Here is a 15,862-nt window from a genome sequence, read left to right as displayed (position 1 = left end):
GCTAGGGATGAACTTGATTCATTCAGTATTTGTTGCACCTTGGGAAGCATACTTGCTGACAGCTATAAAGAAATGGTCATGTATTTGAAAACTGAGAAGATGTGCACAGGGTGGGAAGGCTGTGCATGAGGCAGCATGTGAGATGAGAATGTTCAGAGAACAGCAATTCAATGAAACAACTGCAAACATGAATATGTAGATGAACTGCAGTCAGATTTACATTTAATAGGAGGTGCTGAGAGAGAATAGCTTTGTATTTAAGAAAGATGCACACACACTTTGGACACATGGACATGAATCTAACGACTCTCCATGTCGAATCAAATCAATGCATCCATCATTGTGCAGAGTTTGAAACTCACACTGGGTATAATCACAAATGACAAAGAAAATCTTTGAGGTCTCTTGTGGTTTCTGGCAGCTTCATCAGAGGAATCCAATGAACTGAAGATGACAAGACCTAATATACGTTTCAGCCTCTGGGACACATTGTGGTGTTTATGCTCTATGCACATGATAACATGTTTATGGATTTGTAATTTTTTAAGCCCTTCTGACAAAATGTAGCTACCTGTAAAAGTCAATATTGGACATAAGCTCATTAGCAAAGAATCTATTCACACCACCCTTTCAGCATTTCTAGGTGAGATGGTCTTTGAGGGGGTTGGTGTGGACTTGATGGGCCGAATGGCCTGCTTCTACTGTGTAAGGATTCTATGATTCTATGAAGTTACAAGTGGAAACATTTAAACCCATCTTGAACCTGTCCATGTCAAGTTTTAATTGGAGGCAGGGCAAAGGGCAGGTGGCCAACACACGGGGATTATGGGGCAATAGGACTGTCACAAGTATGGCTTCATTAGATCAGTGATTTTATTCTATATTATGGTGTTCCAAACCTTGTATCATTTAGTAGATGAAGGGAGCTGTAAAGGCTAAGTCCATGAGCTAAGTGTATTTACACTATTGCTCATGAGCCAGCAGATATAGAAATCCTCCCTCCAGTACAAACAAGCTTATCAGTAAAGGAATCCCACATACTGTCCCAACAATTTGTCTATTCTCCAACCAGATTATTCAACACCCCCTAACAATCATCTGCTATCACTCCTAACCTCTCCCATTCCTAAGATGTTACACTCCCCAAGTTTACTTAGTTTGGATTCCCACCAGGGTCACTTGACTCTCGACCTCATTACAGCCTTGGTCCAACATGGGAAAAACAGCTCAACTTCAGTGATGAAGTGAGAATGACTACCCTTCTCATCAAGGCAGTACTTGACTGAGTATGGCATCAAGGAGCCCTACCAAAACAAATAGATGGGAATCAGGGTGAAAGTTCTTCACAAGGTGAAGTAATTCCTAGTACAAAGGAAGATGATTGTGGTTGTAGCAAGTGAGTCATATCAGTACCAGGACATTTCTGCAGGTGTTTCCAGGGTAGTGTCTTAGGTCCAGCCATCTTCAGCTGCTTCATAAATAACCTTGCCTCCATTATAAGGTCAGAAGTAGGAACGTTTGCTGATGATTGCACAGTGTTCAGCACCATTCATGTCTCCTTAGATACTGAAGCAATTTGTATCCATGTGCAAAAAGACCCGGACGAGATCCAGGCTTGGGCTGATGTAGCAAGTAACATTTGTGCCATACATGTCCTGGGCAATGACCTCTAACAAGAGAGAATTTAGCCATTGCTCCTTGATGTCACCATTTCTGAGTCCTCACTGTCAACCTCCTGGGGTTATTGACAAGAAATTGATCTGGACCAGTCATCTAAATACTGTGGCTACAAGAACTGGTCAGAGGCTAGGAATTCTGCAGCGAGTAGCTCATCTCCTGTCTCCCTAATCCCTGTTCATCATTTACAAAGCACATGTCAGGTGTGTAATGGAGTACTCTCCATTTGCCTGGATGGGTGCAACTCCAACAATAGTTGACACCATCCACAACAAAGCAATCCACTTGACTGGCACCCATCCACCACTGTCAACAGTAATTTGCTTCACCACAGATAGCGAGTGGCAGCAGCACACAGCATCTACAACTTGCAATGTAGCATATCTCACCAAGGTTCCTTCAACAGCACCTTCTAAACCTTCTATCCTGAAGGACAAGGGCAGCGAGAACACCATCACCTGCAACTTATACCACCAAGTCGCACTGTATTGTGACTTTGAACTATATTGTAATTCCTTCATTGTTACTGGATCAAAATCCTGGAACTATTTTCCTAAGAGCCCCATCAGTGTCCCTAGGTCCGAAGGAGTGCAATGGTTCAAGAAGACAGCTCATAGCCAACTACTCCAGGACAGTTAGATATGGACAATAAATGCAGGCCTTGCCAGTGATGCACATATCCCATGTGTGAATTTAAAAAAAATAGTGAAGGATACTTTTTTTAACACTTTTAAAAATATTTATTTACACAACATTACACCTCTCTAAATCCAATAATCATAACTTAAGTCAGTGTTTATTTATAGGGACACAAGTGAATCCCCAGTTAATGTCCACCACTTACCCACTACTAACTACAATTGGCACACAATTGATGGGTTCCCTTCTCTCTCTGCAAATAATAATTAAAGCTCATATGTGCAGTCAAAATTTCAAACAAAATTGGACAGAATACTTCTATACTCTACATAAAACTTAGAATACGAGCCACCCCTCCTCTAAGACCCTCAGCAATTTATTCATAATGCATTTCTTTTTGTAAAACAATCAGTTAATAACTTGCATCTACCAACTTAATTTCAGAAATTTTTTTCAAGCTAACAAGGTCAATCCAAAATCTTTTCTCATGCACACTCATTGTACAGTATTATCCTACAAAGGAAGAATATTTACATGACATCAATAAGCATTCAATCTTCAGTACACCTTTCAAAGAATCCCACATCAAATATTTGATAATTGAATCTCATAACTACTGCCTTCACAAGAACCAATGTTTCAGCAGTCAAAGTACTTTTGCAACTCTTTGTATTTTATCATTTCTATGCTGACGGATGACAACTCTTATTCTCACCCAGAAGAACTACTATAAAATATGTTGCATCAGAATGAAGAAAAGATTAACATCACTAAAATTGATGAGTTTCATGTTCTTTGGGTCACATAAGGATGAGAACTTAAGCATGTGATTCTCAATATTCAATATTTTCATGTTCTATTCTCCCTTAAAATATCCTCTAGTTTGTACGTTTCATTATGGCATTTAAACAAAACTATCATTTGGTCTATTCGGAGGGCCCAAGGAGTTCAACTGGTCAATTGTGTTTGCAATTGCTCTGCCATTTCTTTGGTGAATGATCATCTCCCTGTGATTGCCTCATACAATTGACCTGGATGTAAGTAACACTCTCTAAATAGGACACTTAATATAAGGATTATTCCTGACCTACTCTGCTCAATATCGAAACCAATTCAGTTAAAAGCCTTGTGAGCCTCAATCTTACTTTTAAGCTCTACACCAGTGGTCTCCAACCTTCTTAAGTATAAGATCACTTTTTCGATTTGGGTGCAATCCAGGATCAACCCTGAGGAAAGCACAGAATAAACAGTTTATTTTAAGTTCTATATAACTCTAAAACCAAGTATATATAATTATTCACTTTGTCTTCTACTCACCAAGTCTCAGTGTGACGTGAGTTACTGCACATTATCTGCCAATGCCTTGAAATCTGGGTTGCTGTTTGAGACTACTAATCATGTACAGTTCATAACATGGGTATCGGCAAGACAGATATGATACTCGGACTTGATTATCTTCATTTGAGATAACCCTGTCTCACAGAGGTATGTAAAGTCAAAATAAACTTTTATTTGTAAAACACAGAATATTTTGAGTGGGCATTTTTCTCTTTCTCGGAGTTGCCAGAAGTCACTGTACTTTGATCACACTTTTAGTTCAATATCATTTTGCATAGTAATTATTTCCATTTAGAAACATGGAAAATAAGAACAGGAATAGGCCATTTGGACCTTTGAGCCTGCTCCACCATTCAATATGATCATGGATGATCATCCTACACAGTACCCTGTTCTTGTTTTTGCCCCATACCCTTTGCTCGAGGTATAGCTCCACTACTTTGAAATCAAATATGTAATGGAATTTGGTAGCCAACCCATCAATGTCACCTTGAAGGAATGGATTTGAGACAAACATAACACTTTTTTCCATCACATCTCATTCCTGAAATGCTGATTGAATTCCTCTGCTAACTTCCTCAGATGTGTACATAGGTTTTCTGGCTGAAACACTTTTTCTTTTTTTTGGAAGTATTTACTCCAGACTCAGGAAATGTTGTAGAGTTTTTTTTTAATTTGGAGGACCATGAACCTAATTTCAATCTGAATGCACACGACTGACCAAGTTTGTTATGTCTCTGTCCTCTGCTTGCACCTCGGCTCGTTCAATTTTGATGTTATGTCTATAAGGAGCCTGAAGCTGAGCAAACACAGGTTGTTTGACCGTTCAATCCACATTTCATTGGCTGATTTAGAAAAGTGACCATTTCAGGTATAGAATCCAAAAGATTTTGCAAGACCTTCCTATGACTTAACCACCTCACTTCAGCATAGGGCAATAGTTCACTGTAGGCAGCATCAAGTTTACAATTTTAACACCTCTCATTACATGAGAAAAACTCGTAACTTTACTCACTAACGCTTTCTGGTGGATTATACAGTGGTAATTGACAAAGAAGAATAATTTCTGCAAAAGCAGGATCATTTCTGCAAAATATAACAAAGCCTGCTTTTCTGACAAAGCATGGTTGGTGCACTATCAATTATGATGGAAAACAGTTTCTTGACTGGAACATTTTTCTCAAACACATACCTTTTGAATTTGTTGTAGACATCCTCACCCTTTGTTCTCTCATCAAGGAGCAAAAGAGTGAGATGATCCTCTTTAGTTATGTCCTTAAACACAATCACCTGGGCTGTGTCTGTTACATCGATGGATTCATCAAACTACAGTGAGAAACATTCACAATCCTTCCAGGTCCTCCTCTAGTTAAGGCCAAAGATGTCTTTGGACAAAGGGTTCACTCGCTTTGCTATTGTGGAACCATCAACTAACATGCTCTGGATTGCTGTTATTATTTCTTCTTTGTTCTTAAAGTCTTTGAATAATGAGTCAGTGGCCACAGTCATTGCCTCTGTAATTACTTTGCCATCTGTGAATGATTCTTGTATTTTGCTAGATGGTGGCAAATGCAAAGTGATGCTTCAGTGCAAGTTTTTACTGCGAGTTTACAGAAAAATGACTGTTCAGCTTTCAAAACAGCCTTCATCTCATCAATTTTCTTTGTCTGAAGAAAGCAGTTCAAGAGAAAACTTTCCTTGAATTTACTGTATATCATTTTGCAGTGTCATACCAAACTTCCGTCATTATTTTTCAATATACTTTGGTGACATACAAGGCAAGCGCTCTTGTTGTTTACAGACTGGAACAGAAAATTGTCTTCCTCTTGCATGTGGAAGTTGTACATTTTTGGATGGTCCACGCTCATCACTCATCATTATTGCTTCACCTCGTAGTTTGTGACATCACTCTGCCGCAGGTCACGCTGTAGGTCAGCCTCTAGATCCGTGCTTATAGAAATTCCAGAATGTTAATGGCTGCTTTCAAATGTGGAGAAATGGAAGGTCACTTCTGTGGTCATGATTTATTTCGGAGGTCCCTGGTCAGCTTGCATTGTTCAGATATTGGATGTGGGGTGTGATGGTTTTACCCATAATTATTCTTCACCCTGCACAGACTTATTACATAAGCCAGCCTTCAGGACAACATTAACCACAACACTATACAACCCTGTCATGGTAACCTCCGCAAGACATGTCACAGCTTCACATGGACACCACCATCACAGGTGGGAACACCGCCTACCACGTGCATGGCAGATACTCATGTGACTCGGCCAATGTTGTTTATCTCATACGTTGCAGGGAAAGATGCACCGAGGCATGGTACGTTGGTGAAACCATGCAGATGCTACGACAATGGATGAATGGATACCGCGCAACAATCACCAGACAGGAATGTTCCGTCCCAGTGGGAATGGCCCTCAGCAGTCAAGGACATTTGGCCTCGGATCTTTGGGTAAACATCCTCCACGGTGGACTTTGGGATATGCAACAACGTAGAGTCGCTGAGCAGTGGCTGATAGCCAAGTTCATTACCCATGAGGACGGCCTCAACCGGGATCTTGGGTTCATGATGCACTACAGGTGACCCCACCACACTATACACTCTCACACACGCACGCACGCACGCACACACACACACGCACACACCTCCCTCATACATACACAGACTCTTTTTCCGTCCTCCCCCCTCACACACACACTCTCCCCCCCACATATATGCACAAATACTCTCTCCTCCCCCCCTCACTCTCACACATACTCTCTCCTCCCCCCCTCACTCTCACACAGACTCTCTCTCCCCCCAACACACACTCTCCCCACTTCACTCAAACACACTGTCTCCCCCCTCAAACACACATACAAACACATATGCACACACACTCTCCATCTCTCCCACACACACTCACATGCGCGCGCGCACACACACACACACATCTATGGGGTGAATTTGTATTTGCAGATACATTTTATTTTGTTCAAAAAGCACACAACTTATATTCAGCCAGTCAATGTGGCGTTTTATAAATTCCTACTTTAGAAACAAAACCAGTCGGACTCCAAACTAAAACACAAACAGATTCTAAACAAGGCCTTATACCTAACTTGCATTGTCTGACCTAAAATGTCACTTCTTTACACTGGTAAAACCTTTAGTTCTTTCAAGACCATGACTTGATAGGAATTCGGGATTTATACATACATATTAATCAATTAAAAGCTTCTAACTGATTAAAGATTTAACAGCACCTTAGGGTTTGTTTAGTACATCCTCATCAATGGTGTGAACTTTTAATCTTTTACTTATAAATTCTGTGTCTGATACTACCTTTCTCACTAACACCTGAAGGAGGACTGAGGCTCCGAAAGCTTGTGTTTTCAAACAAATCTGTTGGACTATAACATGGTGTCATGTGATTTCTGACCTTAATGGATACACATTTGTGTTTGCGAAATGTTTCCTCTTTATATACCTGTAGAAGCTATTACAGTGAATTTTCATTTATTTCACTGGATTGCATTTGTATTCTGCCCTTCTTTTGCTTATCAGTTTCTTGGTTTTGCCTTTGCTGTATTCTAAAAACTCCCAAATCCTCAGATTTATTATGATTTCTGGCCACTTTGTGTGCCTTTTCTTTTAATCTTATATAATCCTTAACTTTTGTTGTTGGATATGGTTGACTGACTTTTCTTTTGAGTTTTTGCACCTTGGAGGAACATAGGTATTTTTAATCAACCTGTTCAGAGTTAATAAGACACATTGATAAAGCATTGATGAACTCATTTTCTGAAGAAGGGTCCTGACCCGAAACGTCAGCTTTCCTGCTCCTCTGATGCTGCCTGACCTGCTGTGTTCCTCCAGCTCCACACTGTGTTATCTACATTGATGAAGCAGGTGGGTTTTGAACCCAGGCCTTCTGGCTCAGAAGTATGGATTCTACCACTTTGCCACAATAGCCCTTGAAGGAATATAAAGTTGCTCTAAACTGTGTAATAATTGTCTATTCCCGATGTAAAATTATGCCTTTTAATGTATATTCCTAATCCAGCTCAGCTAATTTATGCCTCATGCGTTCATAATTTCCCTTATTCAAACTGAACACTCTTGCTTCAGATTGAACTACTTCACTTTCAAATATAATGTAAAATTCTATAATATTGTGGTCAATCATCCCTCAAGGTTCTTTTACAACAAGATTATTCATCAGCCCTTTTCATTACATAATACAAGATCCAAAATAGCCAGTCCTTTAGTTGACTTTTCAACACACAACTCTAGAAAACTCACTAAAGATCCAGAAACTCATCATCCACAACAGCTCAATTGGTTTACCTAATCCATATGCAGGTTTAAGTCACCCATGAGTACTGCATTGCACATGCTATTTCATCTTCAGTTTTCTACTATGCTAACATTACTATTTGATGATTTATTAATAACTCCAACCAATGTCTGCTACCTATCGCTGTTTCTTAGTCCCACTCAGATTCCACACATCGTTCGTCCGATCTGAGATTCTCCCTTATAACATACTGACCCCATCTCACAGTATCGGAACAAGCTAATCTCCTTTTCCTTCTTATTTGTTTTTCCCCAATGTTGAATATCTTTAAATATTCAGTTCCCAGTTTTCTTTCTCAATTCTTTTTCCCTTTGCCTGAGTCAAGGGGTAACTGGAGCTTCCAAGGTGCTGCTCTGGCTGAACAGGATGGGGCCCTTTCATCTGGATACATTCTGACAATTTTACTCACTTGGCAATTGGTAGGAAAGAAAGATCCTTTACTTGCTGAGGTACTTGCTACTTCTTTCATGCAATTTGCTCCTGAAGTAATGGGGTTGGAAATTTTATTACAATATTACATTGAAAATTGAGATGGGTTCAAGGTTTTCTGACCTCCAGATGAGAAGCAATGAACTAGAAAGAACCTATATTTATTTAGCTAATTTCATAGTCTTGGGACAGCCCAAAACATTTTATAACTAATTAAGTTCTTCTCATGTGTAGTCACTGTTGTAATATAGAAAATGCATGAGGAAATTTGTGCAGATAGCAGCAAAATCCAAAAAAACCAAAGTATTTACTAGATAATTAGTTTCAGTGTGTTGGTTGGGAAGTAAATGGTTGCTAGGACAGCAGAGGGAACTATCTTGCTTTGATGTCATAAGGCCTTTTATGTCCACCTAGGAGGGCCTATGGTGCAACAGTTTAATAAGTCAGTTGAAAGACAGCCATCTAACAGTCAGCACTCCTTCAGTAATACACTGAAGTGATAAGCCTAGATTCTGTGTTGAAGTCTCTGGCAATGGATGTTAATTCAGAACCTTATTCAATCCTCTCCATACTGATGTTGGTACCAGCATGCTTTCCACACACAAAAAAAAACTACTGGACAGTGATGGAAAAAAACCTGAAGAGAGGTATCTCTTCTGCTGCTCCAGCATAGGCCAATTATTTCACAATGTACTGGAAATCAAGACTTGGATGTTCTTTTATGGGTGGTTTTGTGTCTACTGAAATCAATTATTTCAATACTTGGAGAAAGTTTGTTGTGGATGAGATGTGGAAAGGGATGTTTGATGTGGAAAGAGCTGTTGTAGATGATGAGTTTCTGGACTCTTTAGTGAGTTTTCTAGAGTTGTGTGTTGAAAAGTCAACTAAAGGACTGGCTATTTTGGATCTTGTATTATGTAATGAAAAGGGCTGATGAATAACCTTGTTGTAAAAGAACCTTGAGGGATGATTGACCACAATATTATTTATTATAGGGAGAAATAGTGACAGATTTTGAATGGAAATATATCTCACTGATAGATCTGCAACAATGCTTTAGCAACCCCTCAGTTTTGAAAGTAATGCACAGTGTAGTGTAACATTATTCACCAGTATTAAAGCTCTACAGCGTATGGTGATGCTGTGGCTAACTTATTTAGGATTGGTAACCTATAGAACACAAGTTCAAATCCTATCATAGCAGTTTTGATGTCAGATATAAGATTGGAAATTTCAAAAATTATGATGCTAATGATGCTACTACTAAAAGTGGCTATGAAGCTGTCAGCTTCTTATTAAAACCAAACTAGTTCACAAGTGTACTTTAAGGGAAGGAAACCCCTTTCCCCTTCTCGTCTATACCTGATGAGTGTTCAACATTAATGTCTGATGAACTTTAATTGCCTTCTGAATTGGTTTGGCAAACCATGCAGAAGTATCAGACTGAAAGCCACCACCAGACTCTCAAGGTATGGCAGGCTTGTATCCCCAAAGAAGGTTTTTTTGAATTATGGGAAACATAGTGAGGGCAAAGCTTTTACCTTTATCAGGAGACAAGACTGTAGCATATCACCTCGATCATAAAATAAAAGATTAAGCAGTAAGTAAGCATTGCTATAGTTAGATTTCATAAACATGAATTTTTCTCCTCACCATCACAACCAGAGACAGACATTTACCTGTAGTCCAGCAGTCTCTCCATGAGGCGAGTTACTGACAATACGAAAGAAACACCAGTTTCTCTCCATGTTTCTTGTTCAATCTTCTCTAATAAACTGTGAGCACAAGAAAAAAGAAAGTTGTGAATGTTCCCTCCTGCAGCAAACTTCCACAAGTACAACCTGCTATCATTTTGGTAACAATGTTTTAAAATCTTGGGTTTTTTAAAATCTTACCTAGGATAAGGCCCAAAAAGCTGGGTGCTATTTCCAGGCAGCAAAAATTAAGCAAAGACAAGGATATTAATCACATTAGTCCTGCATAATGTTAAAATTACGAGTTTACACATACAGCACTGAGCCAAGAAATGCCTACAATGCTTAAAGTTGATTATAGTCCTCTTGCCAAATAAAGTCATCACATCATTGGAAAGACAACTGTAGTAGAAGGGACACTTTACTTGCAAAGGTCACCATTCAGCCATCAGTGCAAACATAAAAATTAAACATCATTACTTTTTTTATATGTAAGGCCTGAAAGGATGGAGACTCAAGTTAATGGTTTTCATGCCTCTCTGATGTGTGTATCAATGTCAGATTTGAATCACGTTCAACTCAGAACTGAATGGAATAATTAATCAAGATATTGCATTTGAACATTACAGCTTGTCAGGTCTTTTAGATACACTTTTTCCAAGAATGTCACCTACTTTCTTAAAAGCTCACACTAGCCAGATATAGACACAAAAACAGTAAAGGACACAATCCCACCCACTCTGGAAAGATTGTGCACCAACATATTCATAGAATATTTCTAGGCTGAAACATTCTGTTCAGCCCAAAGCATCTTCATAACTATACTGTACTGCAACTCATTTGTTTAATCCCAAAAATCTTTAACATTCCTTTGACAAAACCATATGGATGCTGGAGCACTGAATAAACTTAAGGAGCAGGTAGACAGATTTTCAATTGGTCATTGCATAAAGGATTACGGGGAGCAGACAGGAAAATGGAGTTGAGGCCGAGATGAGATCAACTATGATCAAATTAAATTATGCAGCAGGCTCAAGGGGCTGAATTGCCTACTCCTGCTCCTTGTTCTTAATATTTTGTGAATTCTGAAATATCCCTTAAACATCTGCCACTACATTTCTATTGATCTATCTCTCAACCAATATGCCAGTTCATTTTAGCTAGCTCTGCTTCCATACCCTCATAATTGCCGTGATTTAAGATTAAAATAGTAACATCGGTCCCATTCTTCTTTCTCACAAATTGAATGTAAAATTCAGTCATATTATGACTGTTGCTACCAAGGGATGCCTTCATTGTGAGGTCACTAATTACTCCTGTCTCATTGCTCAATACCAAAATGTCCAATTTCTGGTTGGCACCGTTGTGAGAAGCTATCCCAAAAACATTCCAGGAACTGCTTATCTAGACTACCTGAAAGGCAAAATAGACATTGTAGGCATTAAGAGGGACTGAAAGGGAAAAATAGACAGTATAGGTTTACTGGTAATCATAAAGTACATTTTGGAGGTAGGAGGTACAAACATGTAATTATATGACTCGATAATACAATCATGCGTTTTAGTTTAAATACGATTGGTTAATATAATCACATGAATGAACTTGGAATGTGGACTATGCAAAAGTGTTTGGGTAGAGATAGGAGCAAGTAAAGTACAACAATTTGATTAGAAATTATTATTTGTAGGAATAGTTGATTGGAAGCTTGTTATCTGTAAAATTAGTATAAAACATTTGTTCTTGTGATAAAAATTTGAGCTGCATGCCATTTTCTTAATATGTACATCACTTGCATATGCACGAATGAATATTTAAACAAAGAAACCTATGCCTTGTCTGGTCTACGAGGAAATAAAGGTTAAACTCACCGTTACACTGTCTTTGTCCACCTGACTTTTCCAATCGATATGTAGATTACAATACCTCTTTGGCTATCGTTTGTATTTTTCTGACAAGCTCCCATTACTTCTTCCTGTATATAGCACGGCCACACAGTAGTTGGCACTGCCATCTCACAGTGCCAGGACCCAGGTCCGATTCCAGCCTTGGGCGACTGTCAATGTGGAGTTTGCACATTCCCCTGGTGTCTGTTTGGGTTTTCTCTCGGTGCTCCGGTTCCTCCCACAGTCCAAGGTTGTGCAGGTTAGGTGGGTTAGCCATGCTAACTACCCATTGTGTCCAGAGATGCGCTGGCTAGGTGGATTGATCATGGGAAGTGCAGGGTTATGGGGGTGGGTTGTGAGTCTGTGTGGGATGGTCTTCAGAGGGTCGGTGTGTTCTAAATGGGCTGAATAGCCTGCTTCCACACTGTAGGGATTCTATGATTCTAACTTCTTAATCATGCCTCCTATGTGTAAATCTAAATCATTCATGTATTCAACAAAAAAACAAAGAACCCAATAGTTAGCCATTAGGAACCCTACAACAAATGATCTTCAAGTCACAAAATCACTTGTTTACCATTATCCTTTGTTTCTTGCCACTGAACCAATTCTGGATTCAACTTGCTACTCTCCCTTCGATCACATGCAAGTTACTTCTTTGACTAGTTTACCGTGTGGCACCTTGTCTAAAGCTGTGCATGAATTGATGAATCAAATATATTACTCTCATACTTGTTACCTTCTCAAAAAATTTCAATCAAGTTAGACAAATTGTTTTCTTTAACAAATCCATGTTGACATGATTAAAATAATGGTAAGGAATATAAATAGAGCTAGACAGGAAGAAATCTTTCCCCTTGATGGAGGCATCAATGACCAGGTGCATAGATTTATGGTGAGGAGTAGAAGGCTTAGAGGAGGCGAGGAAAAATTTTTTTTGCCAAGGTGGTGGTGGGAATCTGGAACTCACTGCCTGTAAGGGTCGTAGAGGCAGAAATCTTCACGATATTTAATAGGTATTTAGACATGCAATTATGATGCCAAGGTATTCAAGGCTATGGGCCGAGGTTTGGAAAATTGGATTAAAATAGTTTGGTGGTTGTTTTTGAATGGCATGGATCCAATGGGCCAAAGGGCCTTTTTCTGCACTGCAGATCTCTATGACTGACTATGACTATCATTAATTAACATAATTTATACGGTTTCTCAGACCTTTTTCCAGATAATACATAACTATCATCGAGGTTTGGCTGACTGGTCTATACCTATTCAGGGATTTATATTAAGAAATATTATGACCTATCACTGTACATAACTTGAAGTATATTTTTTAATAAATTGACACATTTTGCATGATGTACATTTCTGTCTTTTTTTGTCAAACACACTCACACAGCCAGTGACTGGATCAATGCTGAATAATGTGTTTCTTTTACACTTCAGAATATTTCATTGTAATGATACTGTGTCTTTCTCTATGCTGCTTACAGGAGACTGAAGAGTTCACGGTAATTTTCATCTCCTTTTCCATCGGATACCAGACTGTCCAATTTATCGATGAGCTCTGCTTCTACCTGCAAAAGAGGAACATGAAGTAAAAACTTTTCCAAAGATGCTATCTGAAATATTCCTTCAGTATGTTGTTGACTGGTTGATGTTGTATACCTCTATCTTGGGCTTTTTGGAAAGAACACTTCGCAAAACAATGCAGTTTGCCTGTAGCAGGGAACGATACAACAGAAGCTTCTTGATTAGAACCACTAAGTCTACAATATTATCAGAAAGAGGTCACTTGACCCAGTTTTGACTGTAATCAGGCCACTGGATTTGAACAGAGAATCAGAGTTATATGGATTTCAGCAAGGCCCTTGACAAGATCCCTCATGGGAAACTGATTAAGAAGGTAAAATCTCAAGGAATTCAACATAACTTGGCAAGTTGGATCCAAAATTGGCTTAGTGGCAGGAGACAGAAGGAGGTGGTGAAAGGCTGCTTGTGTGACTGGTGCCTGGTGTGTTCCATAGCAATCACTGCTGGGTTCCCTATTGCTTTTGATATTCATAAATGATGTAGATGAGAATATGAGATGGATGATAAATATGTTTGTGAATGACATAAAGATTGGCTGGGTGGTTACCAGTAAGGAGTGAGGTGTCAGGTTACAGATGGATACAAACAGTCTGGTCAGATGGGAGATCAGTAGCAGGTGAAATTTAACACTGATAAATATTAGGTGATGCACTTTGGAAGAAGGAACAAGATAAGGGAGTACTCAATGAAGGGCAAGACACTACGAAGATCAGAAGAACGGGGATCTTGCCGTGCTTGTCTATAGATCCCTGAAGGTGGTAATACAGGTTAGTAGGATAGATAAGAAGGTATATGGTATGCTTGCCTTTATCAATCATGGCATGATTATAAGAGCAGGGAAGTCTTGATGAAGCTGTACAGTATTTTGGTTAGGCCAAAGCTGGAGTACTTTGTGCAGAGGAAATTTGTCAGAATGATGCCTGGGACTGAGTATTTCAACGAGAAAGACAGGCTGGGTAAGCTCAGGTTGTTTTCTTTGGAGCAGAGGTGGTTGAGTGTGGACCTGATAGAGGTGTATAAGATTATGAAGGGCATGAACAGGGTGAATAGAAAGCAGCTGTTCCCCTTAGTCAAAGGGTCAATAAGAAAGGGGCATAATTTTAAAGTGAAAGAAGGGAGGTTTTGAGGAAAAACATTTTCTCCCAGATGTTGGCGGGAATCTGAAATGCACTACCTGGGAGAGTAGTTGAGGTGGTAAATTTCACAATCTTTAAAAAGTACTTGGATGAGCACACAAAATGTCATAACTTTCAAGGCTATGGGTCTGGTGTGGGAAAGTGGGATTAGTGCAGGTAGTAGTATATTTTTGGCGGTACAAATCCGATCGGCTGAAGGGCCTCTTCTGTACTGCATGATTCTATGATTCTAGATAACATATTAAAAGCGCAAGTCTTTGACTTTCTATCCTTTTTCTGAAACCCCCCTCATATAAAGTTCGTAACTTGAAATCTACCAGTAAGATGACTACCACAACAAGTAGAGTGAACATAAAGGAGATTCCAAAATCTCCACCACTCTCTTATATAACTGATCCAAGAAGACACCCCAGTATCAACAGCTTGTGTATCATGTGACTTTGGCTACAGACCAATATTTGAGGCAACTGGTGATTTTATTTTGTTCACAGTTCAACATTTTGTTAGTAATTTTTACAGCTTGCTTGACTAAGTTTTGTTTACAATAAACAAGTTCTTTATTGTTGCATAAGGAACTTGGTGAACTTGTTTTTAAAGTGGAGCTATAGCAGTCAGATATAGCAGCTTTCTTTTTAAATTCAAGTTTGCTGTGATAATAGAAGAGTGAGACAAGGAAAGGAATTAGTTCACTCCCCCACTACACCCCCAACTCAGATGTAATATTGCACATTATCTTTTCATTTTGCTTTTCCCTGAAAACTTGACCTCCTGTGAATCATGCAACAGATCTGCAGGAATTTTGAGCTTCAGGATCCTCAGCAGCTAATTGCATGGAATAGGGAAGGATTTTAATACTGAAGCTTAACATAGAGGTGGGATGGAAAAGAGGAGAGAGAGCAAATGAGGAAGTTTCCTCCTCAAAATAATATCTTAGGATCTTTTACACCCAGAAAATTGGGACAGCTGCCTCACAGACTAAAAACTGAAAGAACTGCGGATGCTGTAAATTAGGAACAAAAACAAAGTTGCTGGAATAGCTCAGCAGGTCTGGCAGCATCTGTGAAGGAAAAAACAGAGTTAACATTTTGGGTCCGGTGACCCTTCCTCAGAACTCTGAGTTCTGAGGAAGG

The 15,862-nt window shown here is 39.2% G+C and overlaps 1 protein-coding gene across 1 annotated transcript in view; it reads right to left on the bottom strand.

The window, feature by feature from the left end:
• dock3 (dedicator of cytokinesis 3) overlaps positions 1-15,862 on the bottom strand; it is an 821,127-nt gene that overhangs the window by 89,974 nt on the left and 715,291 nt on the right. Inside the window, exons 30-31 of the mRNA XM_048606243.1 lie at positions 13,495-13,580; positions 10,109-10,204 (exon numbers count right to left, since the gene is read on the bottom strand). Of these exons, the coding sequence (XP_048462200.1) occupies positions 10,109-10,204; positions 13,495-13,580 (182 nt within the window). The remainder of the gene's footprint in view (positions 1-10,108; positions 10,205-13,494; positions 13,581-15,862) is intronic.

This window comes from Rhincodon typus, chromosome 16 (genome assembly GCF_021869965.1).
Source record: "Rhincodon typus isolate 14 chromosome 16, sRhiTyp1.1, whole genome shotgun sequence".
Taxonomy (NCBI): Eukaryota; Metazoa; Chordata; class Chondrichthyes; order Orectolobiformes; family Rhincodontidae; genus Rhincodon; species Rhincodon typus.
This window is presented reverse-complemented; position numbering and strand designations above follow the sequence as displayed.